The sequence below is a fragment of the Triturus cristatus genome, chromosome 12 (genome assembly GCF_964204655.1).
Source record: "Triturus cristatus chromosome 12, aTriCri1.1, whole genome shotgun sequence".
Taxonomy (NCBI): domain Eukaryota; kingdom Metazoa; phylum Chordata; class Amphibia; order Caudata; family Salamandridae; genus Triturus; species Triturus cristatus.
In genome coordinates, this window is record NC_140595.1 from 240,951,567 (window position 1) to 240,974,394 (window position 22,828).

At 46.2% G+C, this 22,828-nt stretch overlaps 1 protein-coding gene and 1 pseudogene across 3 annotated transcripts in view; both read left to right on the forward strand.

Moving 5' to 3' along the window:
- Positions 1 to 22,828, forward strand: part of IGSF9 (immunoglobulin superfamily member 9) — an 808,805-nt gene that overhangs the window by 142,980 nt on the left and 642,997 nt on the right. For all 3 annotated transcript variants that reach the window (XM_085639861.1, XM_085639863.1, XM_085639862.1), the window contains one exon: positions 2,087 to 2,278. In XM_085639861.1, the coding sequence (XP_085495987.1) occupies positions 2,087 to 2,278 (192 nt within the window). The remainder of the gene's footprint in view (positions 1 to 2,086; positions 2,279 to 22,828) is intronic.
- Positions 12,338 to 12,793, forward strand: LOC146775793 (transmembrane protein 238 pseudogene; annotated as a pseudogene).

Consider the following 22,828-nt stretch of genomic DNA (forward strand, 5'->3'; position numbering starts at 1 on the left):
ATTTGCTGAACAACTTTAAAATACACGGAAAAGGAAGACTGCGAAAATGTTCGTTGCTTCAGGCAAAATATAATTTTGCTCCTTAAGCACCCTCTGTTCACTCATTCAAATTCTGTCTTTCCTTCCTTTTCTTTCCAATTAGTGGTGACGCCCTTGCCTATGGAGGTATCAGCGCCAAGGAATGGCGTGGTCGGGGGAGCCGCGGTATCTACGCACTTACCAACACTTTTTAGGTTTTGGCTAGAGTTTAAGTTATTGGCATTGTAAATGACAATACCTTTTATTTATCTGTTTTAAAAACAACACATAATAAAAGGCATTGTCATTTACAATGCCTATAGCTCAAACTCTCATAAATGCGAGACCTATTGCATTGCAAATGCGTGTTATAAACTACAGATCCCTGCTGGGCGTTGAGGCTTCAAGGCCAGTCAGGAACAGGCAGAGCAGAAGCTCCTTGGCAGCGCTGGGAACTCGATTGACCCTGAGTACCAGCGCGCTGACTAGCAGCCGTGAGACAAATTACACGTGGCTGTTTCTTTTTTAGAGATTAGCATTCTCCAATGTGCTAAAAAAAAAAAATTGTGTTAAACCAAGATTGTTTTTTACCCTCACTTGACCAATATAGTGCGTTAAAATCATTAGTATCTTTTAATAGTGAAGGTTTTCGGTACTCTTAATTTGTTGCCTCAACGTGCCACTCAAGATGTCAAACGTCCTTTTGGACTTGTAGTGTGGTGTGACCTATAATGCTGTTCCCCTTCTAGATGACCTCTCGAGTGACCTTTTAGACTGAGTGTTTAGGTGATTGATATCAACATGTATACCGTGCCGGTTGAATCGATAGGGCCTGTGTCATCAGTCCTTGAGCTATCCACAGGTTCGGGCAAAGTCGAGCAATCATCTGGTGTGTGCTCTGATTGGGTGCCATAGACCGGCCTCCTGCTGTCTATTTTCGCTTGTTAACTTAAGTTCACGTCTTAAGGAAACTCGTGGGGGGTAATAATCCTATGCAAATTTAATTGCATCACCTGCAGTGAACGTCGTGCCCTTAGAATAATTCCCACTTAAAAGTCCAAGGGCCTTTGCTACAAAAATACGAAATAAACATAATCACAGAAGAAAGTAAAAAGAAAATTTTTGGTTTTACTTTTTACAGGTCATCAGATGTTTCCCCTTGTAAATTTGTAGCAAAGTTCGTAATTGGCTGCAAGTGACAATATTTTTAAACAGACATGTTGAACTTGAAAATTATATTTAACACAAGCATTTGCAATGCAATAGGTCTCGCAATTACGCAAGTTTGATCTATTGGAATTCTAAACGACAATGCCTTTTTTGTTTTTTTAAAACATAAATAAAAGGCATTATTAATTACAATGCCAATAGCTTAAACTCTCATAAATGCGAGACCTATTGCATTGCAACAGGTCTCGCGTTTACCCGAGTTTGAGCTATTGGCATTGCAAATGACAATGCCTTTTATTGATGTTTTTGTTTTTGAAACATAAATAAAATGCTTAGTCATTTACAGTGCTAATAGGTTAAACTCGCGTAAATGCGATACCTATTGCATTGCAAATGCTTGTTCATTAAATGTTGAGGATGCTGGAGTTTAAATACAGGGAGAAAGATTAGCAGAATCCTCGCCTTCGGTCCAGAGATAGCATTTATTAATGAGATTTTTTTTATTAATGGTTTGTAGTCTTTATTTAGTCATTTAAGATTTTGCAAACAGAATATGTATTGCGAAATGAAAACTACTTTGACTTTTTGCTGGCAATGACATAACATTGAAATGTTTTGAAACACAGTATTCATAAAGGAGTTTACCTTCAATTTCCAAATGGGACTTGCACTCACATTATTATCATCTACTTCATCTCTCCCAATGCCCTCTTCTTAACCTCATATAGAACCAACAATGTCCTGGCTCGGTTGAGTTTTCAATGATGACCCAATAGCTAGAAATCTGGAGGTAGCAACTGAATAAAGTCCTAATTCTTCTATTGAAATTTAATTTTATTTTTAACAAATACATTTCCAAACACGCAGGATATTTAAATTTTTTATTTTTTCCCCATAGGTGCTGGCAAGAAGGAGTCCCAGACGGTTATTGGGCGCATTGGGGAAAGTGTGATCCTGAATTGTGACCTTCTGCCCTACGACGAGGACCGTCCTCCTCACTACGTCATCGAGTGGGTGCGCTTTGGCTTCCTTCTCCCTATCTTCATTAAGTTCGGCCTATATTCTCCAAGAGTGGATCCGGAGTACTTGGGTGAGTCTTCTGTTTGTATGTCTGTGCATTAGCGTGTGGGGTATCCGGTCTGAGCAAGGTGGGGTCTCACAACCCCATCTACACTTTCTCTTTGTATTCATGTGAGATAACAATGATGTTGAGAATTGGGCGTTTTTGTGTTGGAAGTTTCCAGCATCTTTTCAGATTGCAGGAGAGTCGGGGCAGTTCTGGTGTTGGTGGGTATGTTGTTCCACATCCTGCAGCAGAGATGGAGAGGCTTGCTTTTGAGGATAGAGGGTGGGCGTTTAAGACACAAATCTAGAGCCAATCTGGTAGGAGGTAAGGTATGTATTTCATATTAGGCCACTAGGTTACTACAACAGGTAGATCCTGTTATGTTTCCAATCTACCGCTAAATGTGTCTCTGTTGTAGCTTTCTCTCCAGACCACGCACCACCATTCTATTACATCATTCACTCTCAGCATTCCAGGCACCAGTTCATATATATTGGGAATGTGGAAACACAGCATACTACATGTCACCCTTTCTTAAAAATTGCATATAAAGTACAAGGATAATCATTCACAACCACTCAATCTCCAACATGTCTAATTTACACATTCAACCAAAAAACACCTGTTAATCCCCACATAGACACACAAAATTAACAAATAGCAGTCACAGGAACTCTGCGACAGGTCAAGACATAAGGCTCCCCACACCTCATGTCAAACAAAGACTCAACAACACCAAGGTTGTGACTACCACTGCACAACGGTTCAAGATGTGAAACACACAAAAATACCTTTAATGTGGTGATTTGAAGACCCACTTTAAAGTTGTTATGGATTTATGTTATTAATAAGTGTGAAACTGAGGATTGCGTGTGAATGAAGGAGTAAATGATTTGTTGAATGAAATATTTGTTAAATACTTGATAGGGGTATGAGATGTTTTTTAAATATAGATAACAAATACACTTCTCACATGTTTGATCCAATTGAAGTGTTATAAAATGTTAATGATATGCAGCTTTCAATTTCTGTATATTGTTGAAATGAAAAATAAGATGTTGAATGAATTTTCAATGCATTGCATGAATATATTTATATATAAACACCCAATCCTGCTCCCAAAGAAGAAGGCACGCACACAAAGCTGTCAGGATACGGCTCATTTATTTGCATAGGTCTCCCTCGACCCCGAGCTCAGAGAGACGCGTTTCGCCTTCGCAGAAGGCTTTCTCAATCTAATTGGCGCCAAAAGTGTGTAGGTATTTAAAGCCCTTCCCACCAAATGCAGGCATAAATATAAAAATGGTACTGTTACGTTGAGATCTTGCACTAATATCAGCATGAATGCAGTATTTTAAATGCCTATGGACACAGATGATATCACTGGTAAACGAATGTACAATGCTAAACCAGCTTCTATATGCACCTTTTTATTATTGATAGACCTAAAACGTGCGCTTAAACATAAACTCAACGTCGCCTGCCATGATGGTAACGTGTCAGGCAATTACAAAGCGGCGTCAATCTCTCACATCGTATCACCTGCATGTTTCGTATATATGAAAAATATATATAATAAAATATAATAACAAGTACTAAAAACGTGCTGCTAAATGCTCATGTGTTGCTAAAATTTCACACTTCACATTTCAAAGAAATGAGTCCACCGGAAATCAGCATACATCACAAATTGAGATTACAACATTAACACGTGTTCCGAAATATTCACGCTGGTCAATATTTCAAGCCTCCAGCAGCAAAAATGGCATGGCGATAACACTCGCACCTCGGGGCCAGAATGAGCACAGACTGTAAATTATCATCATGAATGACTGCCTCCAGGTGCGTACTACGCTTGCCGCCGGACTCCCACTCCCATAATGCATCTTGGCATTTCTGTGAATGTTAGTGGCGACCACGTGAATAAAAATCAATGCTATGGCATATGTCCCAGTTGTGAATCAATATCAAAGTTCCATTTGTCCGGTGGCCAAATGCCAAAAGACCATAAAATTGAGTGTCTCAAAATAAACAATGACATACAATACATATTGTCCATTCCAACCAGGCACAAAAACTCGAGGTACAAGGAGACCAAATTGATAAAGTAGTATAAGCCAGACAGTCCTCACCCTGCCCGTCTACAACTCGGGCCTACTGTCACCCTCTCGCTCACTCAGGGAATTGGCTCGCTACTCACCCGTGAGGGTCTCAAGGTGCTGACATTAGAATATGGCATGTGGCAATTGAGACTGCTGGTTATGTAAGGTTCACAGCAATGGTAAAGCGCTCTCCATCTTTACCCCTTCGTCTAGCTTTCTCTTCTCTGTTGCTACTAATTTGAGCATTAGCATAGAGTTTACTGATTCTGGGCACACGTTACCTGCCCGTAAATATGTTTCAGCCCAGATGCAGCAAACCAAAACACCCATTTTGCGAGTGTCCTCTTTTTTTAGTTTAAATTGCATTTATATAGCGCCTACTAACCCAGACGAGGCGGTGTTGTGTGCACGTGCACTCCTGTCTTTCTGCAGAGCCCAGTGTAAATACGCATCAGGGTGTTCTCTTCTAACCAGAACACACTCGGTTGTGACCCCGTGACACAAAATGCTTGCTGTACCTCGGTGGTAGATTTGCACCATAGAAACCACCAGTAATACTAAGTGTGTCTGTAAGTGCGGACATCCTAAACACGGGCGGTAGTCATGTTTGCACGTGCATGATGTTAAGCAGACGGAGTGAATCAAAGTTTCATCAAACGGGGTACGGGGGAACTTTTCCATTACTTTTAACAACAAGCACAAACCCACCGAGCTATCTTAACGCACTATTGCCCCCTTGTCATCTTAAATCAAAACATCTGCAAGATAGAAGCTAATACTCTGGCACAGCTGAATCAAACAAGAAAAATAAATGTACACTGAAAGCATTTTTGTAAAATAAAATCCAACAGCTCTACAATGAAAATCGGGTTCAACGTGAACAGGCAATGTTGGCCTTCTTATTGTAAGAATAAAATAGCACATGCGTGTATTTACCCAGAAAGAGTAACGAAGGGGCTGAAGGCAGGGGTGCAGAAAGAGACCTCAGCAAGAATTAGGTGCGAGTATCAGCGTCTACTCAACATCCTGTGATACTAGGCAAATAACGTATTCGTCCCGTGACAAAAAAATGACTGTGTCGTTGCGTAATATAACTGGATCTCATGTAAAGCGCCCCAATACCTTCGGGTCGAGCTCACGCTATAATAAAAAACCTGTAAGTTGATAGCCATACCTTCCACAAATTCACATTTCGGTGCCAATGATAAGTGTGGGTTAAAAGGCAGAGAATACCCTACGAGATTCATATACAGGAGCCTAGGCAGGACACCGCCACACATCACTGACATGTCAATGTGCACAGAGCTGAGCACCCTTAGACCCCACTAATCGTCAGCAGCGCGGTCCTAGTTTCAGCACGAATAGATTTCAACAGACCACTACCGTAGCGTGGAGCACCCATCCATGTGTGGAAAACTACATTTCTTGACCAACTTTCCTATTCCACCGTTGTGAGTAACTGTCTGGCTTCCTGGGGCAATGTTTGTTTACACCTGGTAACGCCAAAGTGCCCAAGAGAGGCCCATCAAACCCGGAAGACTGGGTGGGTGCACGAGGCTTAATGGGTCGTTGTTTAAACCTCGGAGGTTGCGTAGAAGGAATGGATCGGCGCCAAGTGTTAAGAAATCAAGTTTTTATTAGTGTGCTAGGCCAGCTAGGTGAAGTTGTAGTGTGTGGCCGAAATAAATCCAAGCATGCCAATTAATAGATGGCAGCTAATTTTAGAACGGTACCCAAGTCCATGCATGCGTCATGCTTTCAAGCACAAAGGATGTCACCCTCTTCCCTCATAAAACAAGCAAAGAAGCCTGTGAGTGGTGCGCCACAGCGAAACATATGGTTTCAATTATCACACCCGTGTCTGGGCACGATAATTGGAAACATATTCTGCTGCTGCGCGTAACAGACACCAATAGGCCATGGGCGGAGCAATGCGCCCGCCTTTGGCCTATTGCGTGCTGTCTTAGTAAAAAACACGCACGCGAAGACCAATAGCGCGCCACAAAAGGAAAAGCACACGCACGAGCGTGTGCGATTCCTGGCTCCGTTTTGAAACCCCGTACAAGAGGTCTCTCGTTGTGCGAGCAGTGCTGCTCACTGCAATGCTAGGCGCGAGACCTAAAAACGGGAACCTACAAGGGAGAGAAAAAGGGGCAGTAGTGTCTGGTAGTGGATTAAACCCTACCACCTTGGTGTTCGGCACACTGATGTTTAATTGTGCAGGCTGGCAGCTTCTGATTAGAGCTCCAGGCACTGCACTCTTTCTTTCACATACATCACCTTAACTCAAAATTATCTGGCCAGATTCCAACACAAAACCTGTCCTCACATTAACACTTGTACACAAAGCTGCCAGACCTCCCCATCACATCACACTACACTACACAAGTGATAAAGCACAACAAACTTTCACACTTTCGGCATCTTCCACAAGCAACACATGTATCCCCACAAGGACAACACACTCCACCACGCACAAAAAAGTGTAGCCCAGCAATCTGGTATGCCCAACATACTGTTACACTATATGGCCAGACCTACATGACCAAGAGCAAGGCCAGAAACAACTCTTAATCTGCACCCAGTAACGTACCATCTGTAAACTTTACCATAAAATCTCGGGTCTTCTTCTGAACACATTGATGACAGCCTCCAGTAGACGCATAATGAAAAATTGACACAATACAGCAATGAAACACTACTACAACCATTGACTTGAGACCACATTAGCAGGTAAAGAAGTACATGCATGCAACCACCTAGAGCTACATTCAAGACTTACCATGTAAACACAAAACCAACCAACTTCGTTATGCACAAACTGAATAAAATGCACTACAAAACAATCCCAAATGCCTGCTGTACCGTATAACTGTCAAATCTTTCCATTTGTACTGGATGACCACTGGTCGGGTGAAATTGGTCATCATACTTAAGACTCCAATTAAACTTGTGGCTATCACCCACAGCCCCAAGGCGTACTACACTTCCTCACATTTTCAATCCATGGGGTGCTTCCTCTTGCAACTGCTTGTGACATGGTACTACTCTTACCCGACTTAACACACCATGCGGTTCTCCGTATCTAACTTTTCACAACAGGGTACTACTCTTTCTTCAATTTTAGATACTACGGTGTACTCTTGCATACTGCCTCTGGCAACACTGCTCTTTCCCCAGTTCGCACAAACATACACACAGGTATACTACACTTGTATCTCTAGTGGCAGAGTACTACTCTTCCCGACATTTGTGAAACTTGGACATACACAACAGCACATAGGTGCACATAATGCAGATGGACTCTTCCCCAAACTGCTAACTAGACTCCTTGTAGAATTGAAGGTAAATGTTCACACTTTCCAACCTATCTGGCAGCACTAGGTATTCAGCACACCACAACCATTGACTTAAATAGCAATTCTTAAACAACCAAAGTCAACTTACACAGAAACGTACTAACCAGACACATGCATTATCAATATTATGTATATGGCACATATCAATATGTAAGAATCACCAACTAAACTCTTCCCAAACCAAATTAACCTCACAGTTAGTGAGAAATAAGGCACACTTCTTAACAGAAACAAATAATTTTAATTCCCTGAATTTAATATTTTAACAATGCAACTGAACAAATGCAGGCAGGTGATGTTTTTACTTCCCATGACTAGAGGACACAGTATACCCTCGAACAACACAGTTGGTTTTCTATCTCTAATGTGTTTGGGATAGTCCATCATCTATTTCTTAATAAACCACTAAGCTGAGATTAGTCTTTACTCATTGTATCTAGTTCTGCCTGAATCAAACATTTTACTACCCTCCATGATGTCAGTCTACATAGTCAGCTGCTCCACTCCGGCACCCTGGTTTGGAACCCCTCTACCCAAGACATTGGTGAGGATTTCTAATGAGCACGTTCCGATGCCATGCCCCCAAAACACCACTCCCTCTTACAGCATGAACTGACTTGCGCTGGAAATGTACGTTCCCATTTACATGCTGCTACACAGTGTCACAAGACCTCTGTCTATCACTAGGACTGCTGCACTAGCAGGAGCTGCCCTCTTTCTGCCATAAATTATATCTATCTACAAAGGCTTTGAACAACTTGTGCCATGGTCACCCTAATTGCGAAACCATGCTTTGCACTCATGAACACTCCTCCTTATGTCACATTTGAATGTAGTTCTGCCTGCAGCTCCAGGGGTTATTTCAGAATTATGTTTACCGTGAAGAAAACGTTCATCCTCTTTCCAATGTCTTCACAGCAGTCTTCACAAAAGCGTCTCCGCAGTGCTGTTCTTATAATACTGTCTCCGAAACATTGTCCTTCAGCTTATGACTGTACAAAGGGACACGCCGCCTCAATGTTATGTTATGTTAATAACATTTGTAGAGTGCAGCGGTTACCCTGGGGTGTCCTGGCGCTATGTACTGCCTAACCGAAAGAGGGAAGAGGTCATTGGGTAAACAACCAGGTCTTCAAACCCTTCCTAAAAAGAAGATAACTGGAGGCATTTCTCAGGTGGAATGGCAGATCATTCCAAGCTTTAGATGCACATGCAATAAAGCTCCTGCCACCCCAACTGCTCTTTTTAACAGAGAGCGTCAAGACCTTTTTCGCTCCAGTAGACCGAAAGGTCCTACTGGGAACGTACCACTTGAACTTATTCTTCAAATGTTCTGGGCCTATACCATTAAGGGCCTTAAAAACTGTACATAGGACCTTAAAGCATACCCTATGCTTCACCGGAAGCCAATGTAGCCTGGTTAGTTCTTTTTTCACCGAGACAAAATTAGGAATGCCTGACAACAGCCTAGCAGCAGCATTTTGAGCTATCTGCAACCTGTTGATAAGATGTTTTTGGGCATTCAGAAGGATGCCATTGCAGTAATCCATTCTTGACATAACCAGTACCGTGACCACTGTCCTGAAATTTCCTTTTGAAAGGTAGGGTTTAATTTTCCTTAAAATTTGTAAAATCAGGAAACAGGCGGATACCACGGTACTCAATGTATAACTCTCTTCAGCTAGCTCCTTGTCTTTGCCAGATTTTGCTCACCTTCCTCACTGGACTCCTGAACTCACAGCAGCCGCGGCCCGTGCATGTAAGGGCGGTGGGGCCGGGTGGAAGGGGATTCCGACAGACGATGACAAGGGAAAATTATTTATTTAATTTCTCCTCGTCTGTCAAATTGACGCCCCCCACCCGGCCCCACCGCTCTTACCTGCACGGCTGACTCACACCACTTTGCGGTGGATTTAAGGGAGGGCGGCCACAAACTAGTCCTCTGTGGTCACAAGGCCATCTTCACTCTTTTTTTTTGGGAAAGTTTTTATTGAACATTTGGCACAGAACATTTAGTAGGCAATACAATGGTGGATACTTTTTACAAATATCAATGATAGTCCAGAAGCGTACAGATATGATATAGGAGTGTGTATAAAAATTCCAACTACCCTGACCCCTCCATGTCACTTGGCTGTAACAGAGTGTGGCCAACCCAGCTTTAGTGTGGTATGATAGTCAGGCACTATCGTCCGATTCGTGCTCTCCATGTCACGTGGATGTAACAGAGTGTGGCCAACCCAGCTTTAGTGTGGTATGATAGTCAGTCACTATCGTCCGATTCGTGCTCCGGCGGAGGAGGCTTGCATATATCACCCGCCATCTTCACTCTTACGACAGGTTTCCTCCTCTGCCAGAAACAGCTCCAATTGTCACCACAATCTTGCTGCATTTCTGTCCCTAGATATTCTGTCCACGATATTAGTGTATTACGATACTCCTAGCCTCAATATTCTGTAGTGCAATCAGCTCAGACATACGGGGAATATGGATGCACAGCATAGCTAGCACACCTGCTTTCTGCTTTTTTTGATCTTGCTTATTTTCACCTCGATCCTGAGGATTTCCTGTCTCCTGGTGTGGCTCGACCAACCCGAGGTGGTTATTTTGTTGGCTAGGTATGTTGGAATATCTTTTCAGATGGCCTTGAAGGTGATGCAGCAGGTCCTGGAGGGAGGGCCACTGTAGTTCAGTGAGTGTTGGGGTGATGTGGCAGACTTTGTAAACTTTACTGTGATTGTGAAGTTTTAAAAAAGCAAATAAGTTGTTATGAATGTGAATCTATGACCAGAATTAATAATGAAATAGGCATATTGTAATATTCTTCATGCTGAGACCTAATATAGGTGAGCAGATATGTTGTAATAAAGGACTGGTGTTCCACACAGAATACCCCCCTCTAATAACCTGGGCCCACGTGTACAACTTGAGGTAGCTGTGGTCTGGTGGCTCAGTGGACTAATGCGCCCACTGTAGGGGCCTGTGTTCGACCTAGTGTTGTGGCCACAGGCTCAAATCCGGGCTGTTCCCCTCAGCCTTTTGTCCATCTGAGGTCGGTAAAGTGAGTAACATTGAGTTGGGTAATAATAAACATATGCTATTAAGCGCCAAGATGCTTATGGGTGAACAAGCTCTTTACAAATACACATTTTGTGGTCCGCCAAAATTTTCCTTTGTGCAGTATCATACTGGAATGCTCAATTCCTTATCTTTACTAAGGTGTTTCACCATGCAAATGCCTATGATACAGCCCCAATAGATAAGTGTGGATGGTACCTCAGTGCAGGTCCTGAGGCTTACTTTCAAATGCAAAACGTTCTGCCTGAACTTACTTTGGGAATTTAGTAGCTGTTATTATTGCATTCTCGTTGCTATTAGCAGGTATTTTCATGTTGTAAGTGGCAGCTATATGGATTTGCTGTGATCTAACAATGCTCTTGCTGCACTAGAGATGTGAGTGGGGTAATGAACCTACTGACAATGTCTTGGTACAGCTTGTATGGTACGGGCCGAGTGATAACTGTGATTTTGTTTGGAATTTAATTAAGATGACCTTTGAAGTGGATTTTTACTACCTCTATATGCTAGTGGATAATTTGGAATTTTTTTAAAGAAACGTGGTCGCAAAACCACAGTGCTGCGGCTTATGTAACAAACATATGGCATATATACACAGGTGAATCACATAAAATACCTGGTTCAAGGGCAGTGGTACCCACTTGGCTTTTCACTATTTTGCCATCAATACAACGAGTAACATTTAGTTGGGTAATAGTAATATGGAGATTTTAGCACTTAGACACTTAAATTATTCTTGAATGTGTAGATGATTACACAGCTGCCATTACCGTGAATAGCTAGTGTTTTACTACAGTATGCAGAGGCTCCTGTGGGCACTTCTAGTTCTGCTGCAAAAGGTTAAGATACAGCTGTTTACTCTGGCGGGAAAGAGGCAGAGCTTTGTCGTGCTAATGCTCTGGATGCACCGTGCAGTGCGGAGTGCTGGCGAGTGCCCTTCTTTTTTAGGTCTCGCCTGGCGTTGGAGCGATAAGCACTGCTCGCTGGGCGAGAGATTTTGTAGGAGAGTAGAGTTGGAGAAGGGGACTTGAAGCCCTGCCCCTCATTATCATTGGCTGGCGTCACCGTTTATGCTAAACGGTGGCCTGCCACTGTAAATGAGGGATTTTTGTTGACGCCATTTCGCCTCCGATCCGGACTGGGTTGCCTGCTTTGCTGCTGTCGCAAAGCACTTTCTTATCTTTATGGGGCCATGTGTTTCTAATTAGCGTGGAGGCGCGCACTGCCCCCAACCTCTCATAGGAAAAAAATCTTGTATTTGTCAAGATTGTTTTCCTTTGAGAGGTCGGGGGCAGTGCGCGCCTCCACGCTAATTAGAAACACATGGCCCCATAAAGCTAAGAGATTTTCCTGTCATTGCAACTTGTGTTTGTGTGGGGGTGAGATGAGGCGAAACCGTTAAGCCTGCTCGCCCCCTCCGGCAGTGTGTAACGTGATCCCTGCCTCCCACAACATGTTTGTTCTGTTTTCTGAGTCTCCTGTGCACACAACACACCTTTGCAGCCGCCTTGCCCTCGCTCCGCACACCTGGGGCTGTGCAGACCATGGCTCCGGCCGCTCTCGGACGGTGCCGGATGGCTCTCATGTTCGCTGTTCTGATGGACCTGGTTGGGGTGGCCTCCCTCCTGGTGGGCATCTTCGCCCAGCTGCAGATCAACGGAAGGGACTTTGGCGACTTGCTTATCTACACCGGCACCATTCTGGTTTTCCTGAGCCTCATTGGTTGGATCTTTTGGTAAACGGGCAATATCGAGATTTCCCTGGAGGAGCTGGAGCGAGACTATGTCGTCAAAGGGGGCACACTCGCCCACCTGGCCCGCAAGATCTCCCGCCGCCTCTCTCACCGCAGTGGCAAGCCAGGGGGCGGTGGAAGAAAGAAGAGAGGGCCTCACAGGGGTATCGGAGGCACGGCAGCGACTGGGGAGGACAGCCTGAAGCTGCCCCGCATCAAGGAGCCGCCCTCAGAAGAAGAAGCGCCCCCGAGGGGGTCCCCGGCGTGACCTGTTGGGAGTAAGTCGAAGACTTCGCCCCAGCGTTCATGGCTTTGGTCTGCTGCTGGCGACAACAGAGTTAATTTTGATGGGTGGAAGTCAGTCCGATAGCCACCTGCCCAGTTTTTCCGATAGCCATGGTAGGCGGCTTAAGGACAGACTATTACCCCTTGCAATAAACTCCTGCTCGGTAAGGAGATAATGTTAAAACGTTCAGTGAGTTTTATGATTTGGGCGCACACTCGCCCAACGTATTTATGCTATAAATGCACACAAGCCCTGTGTGGTGTCAGACTTTATTTACCCTTCCATACCCAATATGTAGTCTAACTGTTTGAAGTCACATTCATCAAGTCTAGAACTCCCAGAATGCATTTTGTTGTAAATAAATGAATGGGTGGTAAAAGATGGTGCTTCCTGTGACCTGGAGTCCTGGCTAACCACTCACGAGACTGGGGTGCGCCTCACCTCCTGTGGAGTTAGTCGAAAGTCGCGGGTGTTTACTCATTTGGCCAATACACACTGCATGCGTGCAATACCCTGGGTGGAACCTCATTGTCTCCTTACTGCTGAGGTTGCAACCGGCTGGGATTACAAGCGGTGAGATCAAACCTCGGCTCAACCGCCGATGCCTGGTGTGATCCTTGGAGCATCAGATGCTTCCCGGGTATACCTTCAATAGGAAGAAGTGGGAGCAATATGGAATCCACACACCGACAGAGTTGCTCAAAAATATCCTTAAACTGCAAGTCTGACATAACCGACGCTGTGACTCCCTGTATCTATTGGACTTTGTTCGTTTTGGGGGGATTATTTATGCTCTGTTTGGATCTTCAGTTTAATGTTAAGTAAAACATCGAATTTTCCATTTAAATAGACGCAGCAAAGAGAAAGTTCTAACTTGTGAATTTTCAACTAAAAAGTAACGTAGGCAAACGAGCGCCGTCGGCGCCCACTCCCTATTCAAGTGGTACTATAAATAAAACAACGTTGTATTTTCCCAAAAATTAATACAAAGAAAGGTTGTTGTGAAACTATGCTACAATTGTCGGTGAATCATCACCAGGAGTATCCATGTCTGGTTCGCGCGGGCCCTGGGGGCCTGGGGGAAGTAGGCCCTAGCGCCTGTGCCCAGCTCTGGAAGATTCCTCTTCCGTGCTAGTCTGGTTTCTTGGAGTCTCTACTTGAGGATATTGAGAAGTTCTGGGGGCCTCAGATTCAGCACCGAGCTCATGTCTGAATAAAAATTCTAAATAGCAGTGGTAAATAATGTCCCTCGCTGTGACGGGGCCCAGGCACTCACAGTGGGGACTGTGTAGTTAACACGGCAGGACAGCGGGTATACATACCAGCCAGGTCTTGTCGTTAAATGTAGCGGTGAGATGAGATTCAGTGCCCAGTGGACGCTTCATCTTCTGGTTCTTGATCAGCCACAGGGAGACATCATAGCCCTCAAAAGCTTTCAGATAAACTAATTGGATCGCCTACGTATAGCGTCACACCTTGCTTTTCTTCAAAGAAGCTGTCGCAATTGTTGAAACCGAGTTAACCATTGCAGTTTGTTTCCCCAAGCATATGGCCCATTCCAGGCTTCAGTACTCTGTTGTTGGCGGCATGGATTCAACAGGGAATCTTAAACATAACTTTAAACAAGAAATGGCTGACCAAAACAAGACAGTAGTTGAAGCTGTCTTTCCCAAAGTCTGGATGTTTGCAAAACACCTAAAACTGTCTGTAGATAGAGTAACATGAAGTAGAGTCATGAAAGTAAAGACATGTAAGGTTGTGTGCCAAAAATACGTAGAAAAAGCAAACCAATCCTTCATTAAAATATAACAAGTAAACCGGGGTGAGTACAAGGTCTGCCCGAGCAGCTCTGAGGTCTGATACACACCCCAGTCACCCCATGCCCGGCGTGGGACGCTTATTCGTCTTCTTCCTCTGTATTCTGCTACTTGTTCAATCATAAATGCAGAACAACACGTACCAGAATGCAACGCAAGGACTACTTGAGCTGCTCCCACCTGGCAGGGACAGGGTCTGAAGCGCTCCTAGTCCCCATTCATAGTTGTTCAAATCCGACTCCCCTGCCCACACCAGAATCCCGCCCCCACCTTTAGAGAGGGTCGGTTTACCTGCTGTAGGAAAGCCTGCAGGTCCCCGTCACACCTGGCAGCCCACACCGGCCATGGGCAGAGCTCCCAGTCTCCTTGGCCACTGACCCATGTCAATGACAGAAGAAATGGGCCCTTTAAAAGCACAGGCACCAGATCAGCCACATGGGCGATCAGTGTGCCCATGAGTTCGTTTTATCTAGTAAAAATCGATACTTCTGTAATTAAACCTAACACGTTTCTTTTCCATACAAAGCTGTACCTGCATACAGAGAAAAGGCAATTTCCCTGCAGCGAAGTGGCCTTCAGAGCCCTGTAAAGCTAAGCTCGAATCTGTAGAATAGTAGGTCGTGCAATTGTCCAATAGCCTGGTGTGTGACCTACTCTGCCCCGGCACTACCAACATCAGAGATACCGGGCGTATCTCCTGTTTGGTTTTTAAAATAGTCGTATAAGTATATACCTGAGATAACTGACTCAGTCCCATTCCTCACAGCCTGACATATGAACCGGTCCTTTGAGTAAATATCGCCAACCCTTTATAGACGTGTTTCTGACTCTGCTCCCGTGCTACGATTTTGGAGGCACATGTTTTGCCCCCAGCCCAACCAGCCTTACAGCGGGTGGGGGTCTGACATGTATGGCATTGCTCCAGGCCTCCAGAGGTGCAAAGCTTGACAGGCGACCTGCTCCGATTTATCTAATCTCTCGGCCTAGACTCCAGCCCGCCCTGTGCCTGACAGAGCGCATACCTCCGTGACTTCCGGTCCGGAGGTCCCACTTGACACCTCATCAATTTACCAACCTGACTTTTGATTGGCAGCCTTTCAGAGACTCCCGCCTCTGCCAGCTTTTCACATGTTCTGACTTCAGAAACAGTAACTTTTCCTAGAACCTGGGCTGAAATAACAACTGCTTGTCCACAGTCTTACAAGTGCCTGGCATCTGACCGATTCTGATCCAGCCCTATCAGCCTTAGAGAGGTCATCCTGCCTGTTTGAAGGCCTCTGCTTTTAAGCTGACATTTGTGCAGTACTTCCTCCTAGAGCCCAGGTGTTGGCAGACAGGATTTTACTCCCCTACAAACATTCACATCTCATCCGAGCTCCTGTTCCCTGTCATTAAATTTGCAAGATCTACTTGTTCTGGTTCAAGCTTGTTTGGTCAATTTCCCTGCCACCCTGATCCTCCCCGGGAGGGGAGCTGAAGGCAGGCGATCGACTCTCACTATGGAGAGGAAAGGCTCACAGCCCAAGAATATCTTCACATGGGGATACTGGAAATATGTTGTCCCCATCACCCTCCTTCAGTTTTTCAGGTGTTCACGTCTGTTCGGCTTCATAGGAACTCGAAATACTTGCTGGGCAAAATAAAACCTCGCCGAAAACTCTCTCTCTCCCTCGCGCGCTGTCTCTTGCTCATTGTGTAGCTACTTTTATTGCACACAATGTAGCAATGCATAAACACCTCCTTTCAAAGTCCTTCTTTAAATCCCTTAGGTCATTAATGATTTGGCTAGTGCAGGTGGGTTAACAACCTAGACTCAAATCGGATTTTTGGATGCTACCTTAACAAGCATTTACAATGGAATAGGTCTCGCAACTGCGAGTTTTTGAGCTATTGGTATTGTAAATGGCAATGCCTTTTGAAAAATTAACAGGTATTGTAATTTATAATAATAATTTTCCACCAGTATCATAACTACCACTATTATTATTACTATCACCACAGAGTAGTAATAGTAATAATTGTAGTGGTGGTTATGGTACTTGTATTGGTGGTGGTATTGGTGGTGGTATTGGTGGTCTACGTGGATTTTATTTCATTACTTATGCTACTGCTGGAATATTTTTAAACAAAAAAGTACAAAAACTAACAAACATTATCATTTGCAACGCCAATAGCTCAAACTTTTAATAATGCCAGCCCTATTGCATTGCAAATGCTTGTTTTATGTTGCAGGCATGAGGTGCATCATCTTCTTCCTAAAATACAATCTTAGATTTGTAGACACTCGTAACAGTCCTATGGTAGGAGGCAGTTGTTCAGCCAGTGTAAGGCTAATAGCTCACACAACTTTGCATTTTGATACTTGAAGTTTTTAATTACAATAAATGTAGTAGACCTCAGGCGGCAGACTTGAGTTACCAGTAACTGTGGAAAGAGCAATAACTTTAGAAACTGGTGCTTTATTTAATCTTTTCCGTGGTTTGAAGGTTACGTAACTGTTTTATTGTGTTCGAATGGGCACAATGGAGCTTATTTACAAGTCCTTTGCACCGGCGGTGCTTCACTTTTTGTGTGGGGGAAAAAGTGACAGAGCGGCGGTGCAAGGGGCTTGTAAACAAGCCCCAATGTCGTTGGCAGAATGCTTTAAAGATGCCAGTCGATTGCCGCTCACTCAATACGCACACATATATCCCAGAGAAAATCCTGCTCTTAAGCAGTGTTGCCACCTTTTGGTGTCCAGTGAAGCTTGAATACTTCCAACTGAAAAACGGTTGTGAGACCAGGAGCAGCTCAATCCGCGAGACACCTGGACCTACAGCCAGAAACATCTGGTATTAGCAATGAATTTAATACATCATTAAAAAAATCACCATGGGCTTTAATGTCCTGTGGCAGTGGAAATCCCTCAGTGAGGGCACATACGTTGTTGGCAAACAGTTTAAAGACAAGGTGTATAAATAACCCTCAGAGCCTCATCAGAATGTAGCCGAGAAGTAGCACAATCAAGACATATACACAGTTGGAAAAAGTGATCTTAAACATCCTGACCGCACCACAATGCCGCATATATTCAACTAAATTCATGCTAACTGCCAGTGATACGGCATCTAAGTTTATGAAAGGTTTAGAAAAAAGAAGAAAAAAAGAAAGAGAAGTAAAGAAAAGAAAAACATCCTAGTGTGAATGTATATACGGCAGCTGGTACTTAATTACAACCAGGGTTCTCTGGCTCTACAGCAGCTCTGCTGACCTGGTTCTCTGGCTCTACAGCAGCTCTGCTGACCTGGTTCTCTGGCTCTAAAGCAGCTCTGCTGACCTGGTTCTCTGGCTCTACAGCAGCTCTGCTGACCTAGTTCTTTGGCTCTAGAGCAGCTCTTCTGACCTGGTTCTCTGGCTCTAAAACAGCTTTGCTGACCTGGTTCTCTGGCTCTACAGCAGCTTTGCTGACATGGTTCTCTGGCTCTACAACAGCTCTGCTAACCTGATTCTCTGGCTCTAAAGCATCTCTGCTGACCTGGTTCTCTGGCTGTACAACGGCTCTGCTGACCTGGTTCTCTGGCTCTAGAGCAGCTCTGTTGACCTGGTTCTGTGGCTCTAGAGCGGCTCTTCTGACCTGGTTCTCTGGCTCTACAGCAGCTCTGCTGACCTAGTTCTCTGGCTCTACAGCAGCTCTGCTGACCTGCTTCTCTGGCTCTAGAGCAGCTCTCCTGACCTAGTTCTCTGGCTCTACAGCAGCTCTGCTGACCCGGTTTCTCTGGCTCTACAACAGCTCTGCTAACCTGATTCTCTGGCTCTAAAGCATCTCTGCTGACCTGGTTCTCTGGCTGTACAACGGCTCTGCTGACCTAGTTCTCTGGCTCTAGAGCAGCTCTGCTGACCTGGTTCTTAGGCTCTAGAGCAGCTCTGCTGACCTGGTTCTCTGGCTCTACAGCAACTCTGCTGGCCTGGCTTCTCTGGCTCTGCAGCGGCTCTGCTGACCTGGTTCTCTGGGTCTACAGCGGCTCTGCTGACCTGGTTCTCTGGCTCTACAGTGGCTCTGCTGACCTGATTCTCTGGCTCTAAAGAAGCTCTGCTGACCTGGATCTCTGGCTCTATAGCGGCTCTGCTGACCTGGTTCTCTGGCTCTAAAGCGGCTCTGTTGACCTGGTTTCTCTGGCTCTACAGCAGCTTTGCTGACATGGTTCTCTGGCTCTACAACAGCTCTGCTAACCTGATTCTCTGGCTCTAAAGCATCTCTGCTGACCTGGTTCTCTGGCTGTACAACGGCTCTGCTGACCTGGTTCTCTGGCTCTAGAGCAGCTCTGTTGACCTGGTTCTGTGGCTCTAGAGCGGCTCTTCTGACCTGGTTCTCTGGCTCTACAGCAGCTCTGCTGACCTAGTTCTCTGGCTCTACAGCAGCTCTGCTGACCTGCTTCTCTGGCTCTAGAGCAGCTCTGCTGACCTAGTTCTCTGGCTCTACAGCAGCTCTGCTGACCTGGTTCTCTGGCTCTACAGCAGCTCTGCTGGCCTGGTTCTCTGGCTCTACAGTAGCGCTGCTGACCTGATTCTCTGGCTCTAAAGCAGCTCTGCTGACCTAGTTCTTTGGCTCTAGAGCAGCTCTTCTGACCTGGTTCTCTGGCTCTAAAACAGCTTTGCTGACCTGGTTGTCTGGCTCTACAGCAGCTTTGCTGACATGGTTCTCTGGCTCTACAACAGCTCTGCTAACCTGATTCTCTGGCTCTAAAGCATCTCTGCTGACCTGGTTCTCTGGCTGTACAACGGCTCTGCTGACCTGGTTCTCTGGCTCTGGAGCAGCTCTGTTGACCTGGTTCTGTGGCTCTAGAGCGGCTCTTCTGACCTGGTTCTCTGGCTCTACAGCAGCTCTGCTGACCTAGTTCTCTGGCTCTACAGCAGCTCTGCTGACCTGCTTCTCTGGCTCTAGAGCAGCTCTCCTGACCTAGTTCTCTGGCTCTACAGCAGCTCTGCTGACCCGGTTTCTCTGGCTCTACAACAGCTCTGCTAACCTGATTCTCTGGCTCTAAAGCATCTCTGCTGACCTGGTTCTCTGGCTGTACAACGGCTCTGCTGACCTAGTTCTCTGGCTCTAGAGCAGCTCTGCTGACCTGGTTCTTAGGCTCTAGAGCAGCTCTGCTGACCTGGTTCTCTGGCTCTACAGCAACTCTGCTGGCCTGGCTTCTCTGGCTCTGCAGTGGCTCTGCTGACCTGGTTCTCTGGGTCTACAGCGGCTCTGCTGACCTGGTTCTCTGGCTCTACAGTGGCTCTGCTGACCTGATTCTCTGGCTCTAAAGAAGCTCTGCTGACCTGGATCTCTGGCTCTACAGCGGCTCTGCTGACCTGGTTCTCTGGCTCTAAAGCGGCTCTGTTGACCTGGTTTCTCTGGCTCTACAGCAGCTTTGCTGACATGGTTCTCTGGCTCTACAACAGCTCTGCTAACCTGATTCTCTGGCTCTAAAGCATCTCTGCTGACCTGGTTCTCTGGCTGTACAACGGCTCTGCTGACCTGGTTCTCTGGCTCTAGAGCAGCTCTGTTGACCTGGTTCTGTGGCTCTAGAGCGGCTCTTCTGACCTGGTTCTCTGGCTCTACAGCAGCTCTGCTGACCTAGTTCTCTGGCTCTACAGCAGCTCTGCTGACCTGCTTCTCTGGCTCTAGAGCAGCTCTGCTGACCCGGTTTCTCTGGCTCTACAGCAGCTCTGCTGACCCGGTTTCTCTGGCTCTACAACAGCTCTGCTGACCTGGTTCTCTGTCTCTAAAGCAGCTCTGCTGACCTGATTCTCTGGCTCTAAAGCATCTCTGCTGACCTGGTTCTCTGGCTGTACAACGGCTCTGCTGACCTAGTTCTCTGGCTCTAGAGCAGCTCTGCTGACCTGGTTCTTAGGCTCTAGAGCAGCTCTGCTGACCTGGTTCTCTGGCTCTACAGCAACTCTGCTGGCCTGGCTTCTCTGGCTCTGCAGCGGCTCTGCTGACCTGGTTCTCTGGGTCTACAGCGGCTCTGCTGACCTGGTTCTCTGGCTCTACAGTGGCTCTGCTGACCTGATTCTCTGGCTCTAAAGAAGCTCTGCTGACCTGGATCTCTGGCTCTACAGCGGCTCTGCTGACCTGGTTCTCTGGGTCTAAAGCGGCTCTGTTGACCTGGTTTCTCTGGCTCTACAGCAGCTCTGCTGACCTGGTTCTTAGGCTCTAGAGCAGCTCTGCAGACCTGGTTCTCTGGCTTTGAAGCAGCTATGCTGACCTGGTTCTCTGGCTGTATAGCGGCTCTGCTGACCTGGTTCTCTGGCTCTACAGCGGCTCTGCTGACCTGGTTCTCTGGGTCTACAGCGGCTCTGCTGACCTGGTTCTCTGGCTCTAAAGCGACTCTGCTGGCCTGGTTCTCTGGCTCTACAGCTACTCTGCTGGCCTGGTGTCTGGCTCTACAGCGGCTGTGCTGACCTGGTTCTCTGGGTCTACAGCGGCTCTGCTGACCTGGTTCTCTGGCTCTACAGCGACTCTGCTGGCCTGGCTTCTCTGGGTCTACAGCGGCTCTGCTGACCTGGTTCTCTGGCTCTACAGCGACTCTGCTGACCTGGTTCTCTGGCTCTAGAGCAGCTCTGCTGACCTGGTTCTCTGGCTCTGCTGACCTGGTTCTCTGGCTCTAGAGCAGCTCTGCTGACCTGGTTCTCTGGCTCTACAGCAACTCTGCTGGCCTGGGTTCTCTGGCTCTGCAGCGGCTCTGCTGACCTAGTTCTCTGGGTCTACAGCGGCTCTGCTGACCTGGTTCTCTGGCTCTACAGTTACTCTGCTGACCTGGTTCTCTGGCTCTAAAGAAGCTCTGCTGACCTGGTTCACTGGCTCTGGCTCTGCTGACTTGGTTCTCTGGCTCTAGAGCAGCTCTGCTGACCTGGTTCTCTGGCTCTACAGCAACTCTGCTGGCCTGGCTTCTCTGGCTCTGCAGCGGCTCTGCTGACCTGGTTCTCTGGGTCTACAGCGGCTCTGCCGACCTGGTTCTCTGGCTCTACAGTGACTCTGCTGGCCTGGCTTCTCTGGCTCTACAGCAGCTCTGCTGACCTGGTTCTCTGGCTCTACAGCAGCTCTGCTGACCTGGGTCTCTTGCTCTACATCAGCTCTGCTGATCTGGTTCTGTGGCTCTAAAGCAGCTCTGCTGACCTGGTTCTCTGGCTCTACAGCAGCTTTGCTGACCTGGTTCTCTGGCTCTACAACGGCTCTGCTGACCTGGTTCTTTGGCCTTAAAGCAGCTCTGCTGACCTAGTTCTCTGGCTCTACAGCGGCTCTGTTGACTTGGTTCTCTGGCTCTAAAGCAGCTCTGCTGACCTGGTTCTGTGGCTCCAACCTGTGTCCCTGGGAGCGCAAATCGAGTGTGCTGAGACCAATCCTGACACTGCTGTTATGACATGAGAGCAGCTTCAGGATTGGCTGCAGGGTAGTCTGGGAGCCTGAGCTGTCTGCAGTGGAGCCTGAAGATCGGAATAGTGGCGATGCAGCAGGTAAGTTCTTATTTGTATTTATTTGATTATTTTTGTCATCCTCCGTTGTCCGACGCAACCCCCCCCCCCCCGCCTTCACCTCTTTACCCTGACACTAGCCACCACTGGATGTATCTTTTCTAGAAGATTGACCTTTTTAAGTGGCCTTTAAATCTTTTTCATCGTCTCAGTGCCATCTGGCTTTTAGAGTCTTGCAGGGCTCATCCTTAAGCCTGACACTTTAATATCTACGTCGGCCCAGTGTCGGATATTGTGGAAGCAGCTGGCGTCTCATTCATTTCTTATGCAGATGACACTCAACTCATTTTGTCATTTACATTCCACTTAAAGAGTGATCCTTCTCAGTTCAGGAACTGTTTGTCATACGTTGCTGAATGGATGAGCCTTAACCCTTTAAAGCTTAATGGAAGCTAACCGGACGTTTTGGTTGTAGGAAACCAGTCCAACATGTGGGGCTCTCAATGGTGTCCGGACACTGTGGTAGACATTCCCACTCCTAAAGCGCCGGTGAAAGATCTTATTATCTGGTTAGACAGTCCCTACCATTGAACATCGAATCGAAACGTTTTGGCTTCCCCAGACGCCTAAGAAAAATCATTTGGACTTTATCAACCTCTGCACAAAACCGTAATGTTGAGGCTGTCATAACATCTCCCCTAGACTAGGCCTCAATCAAGGGATTACACCTTATAAAAAATGCTGCAGCACACCTATTGGGACA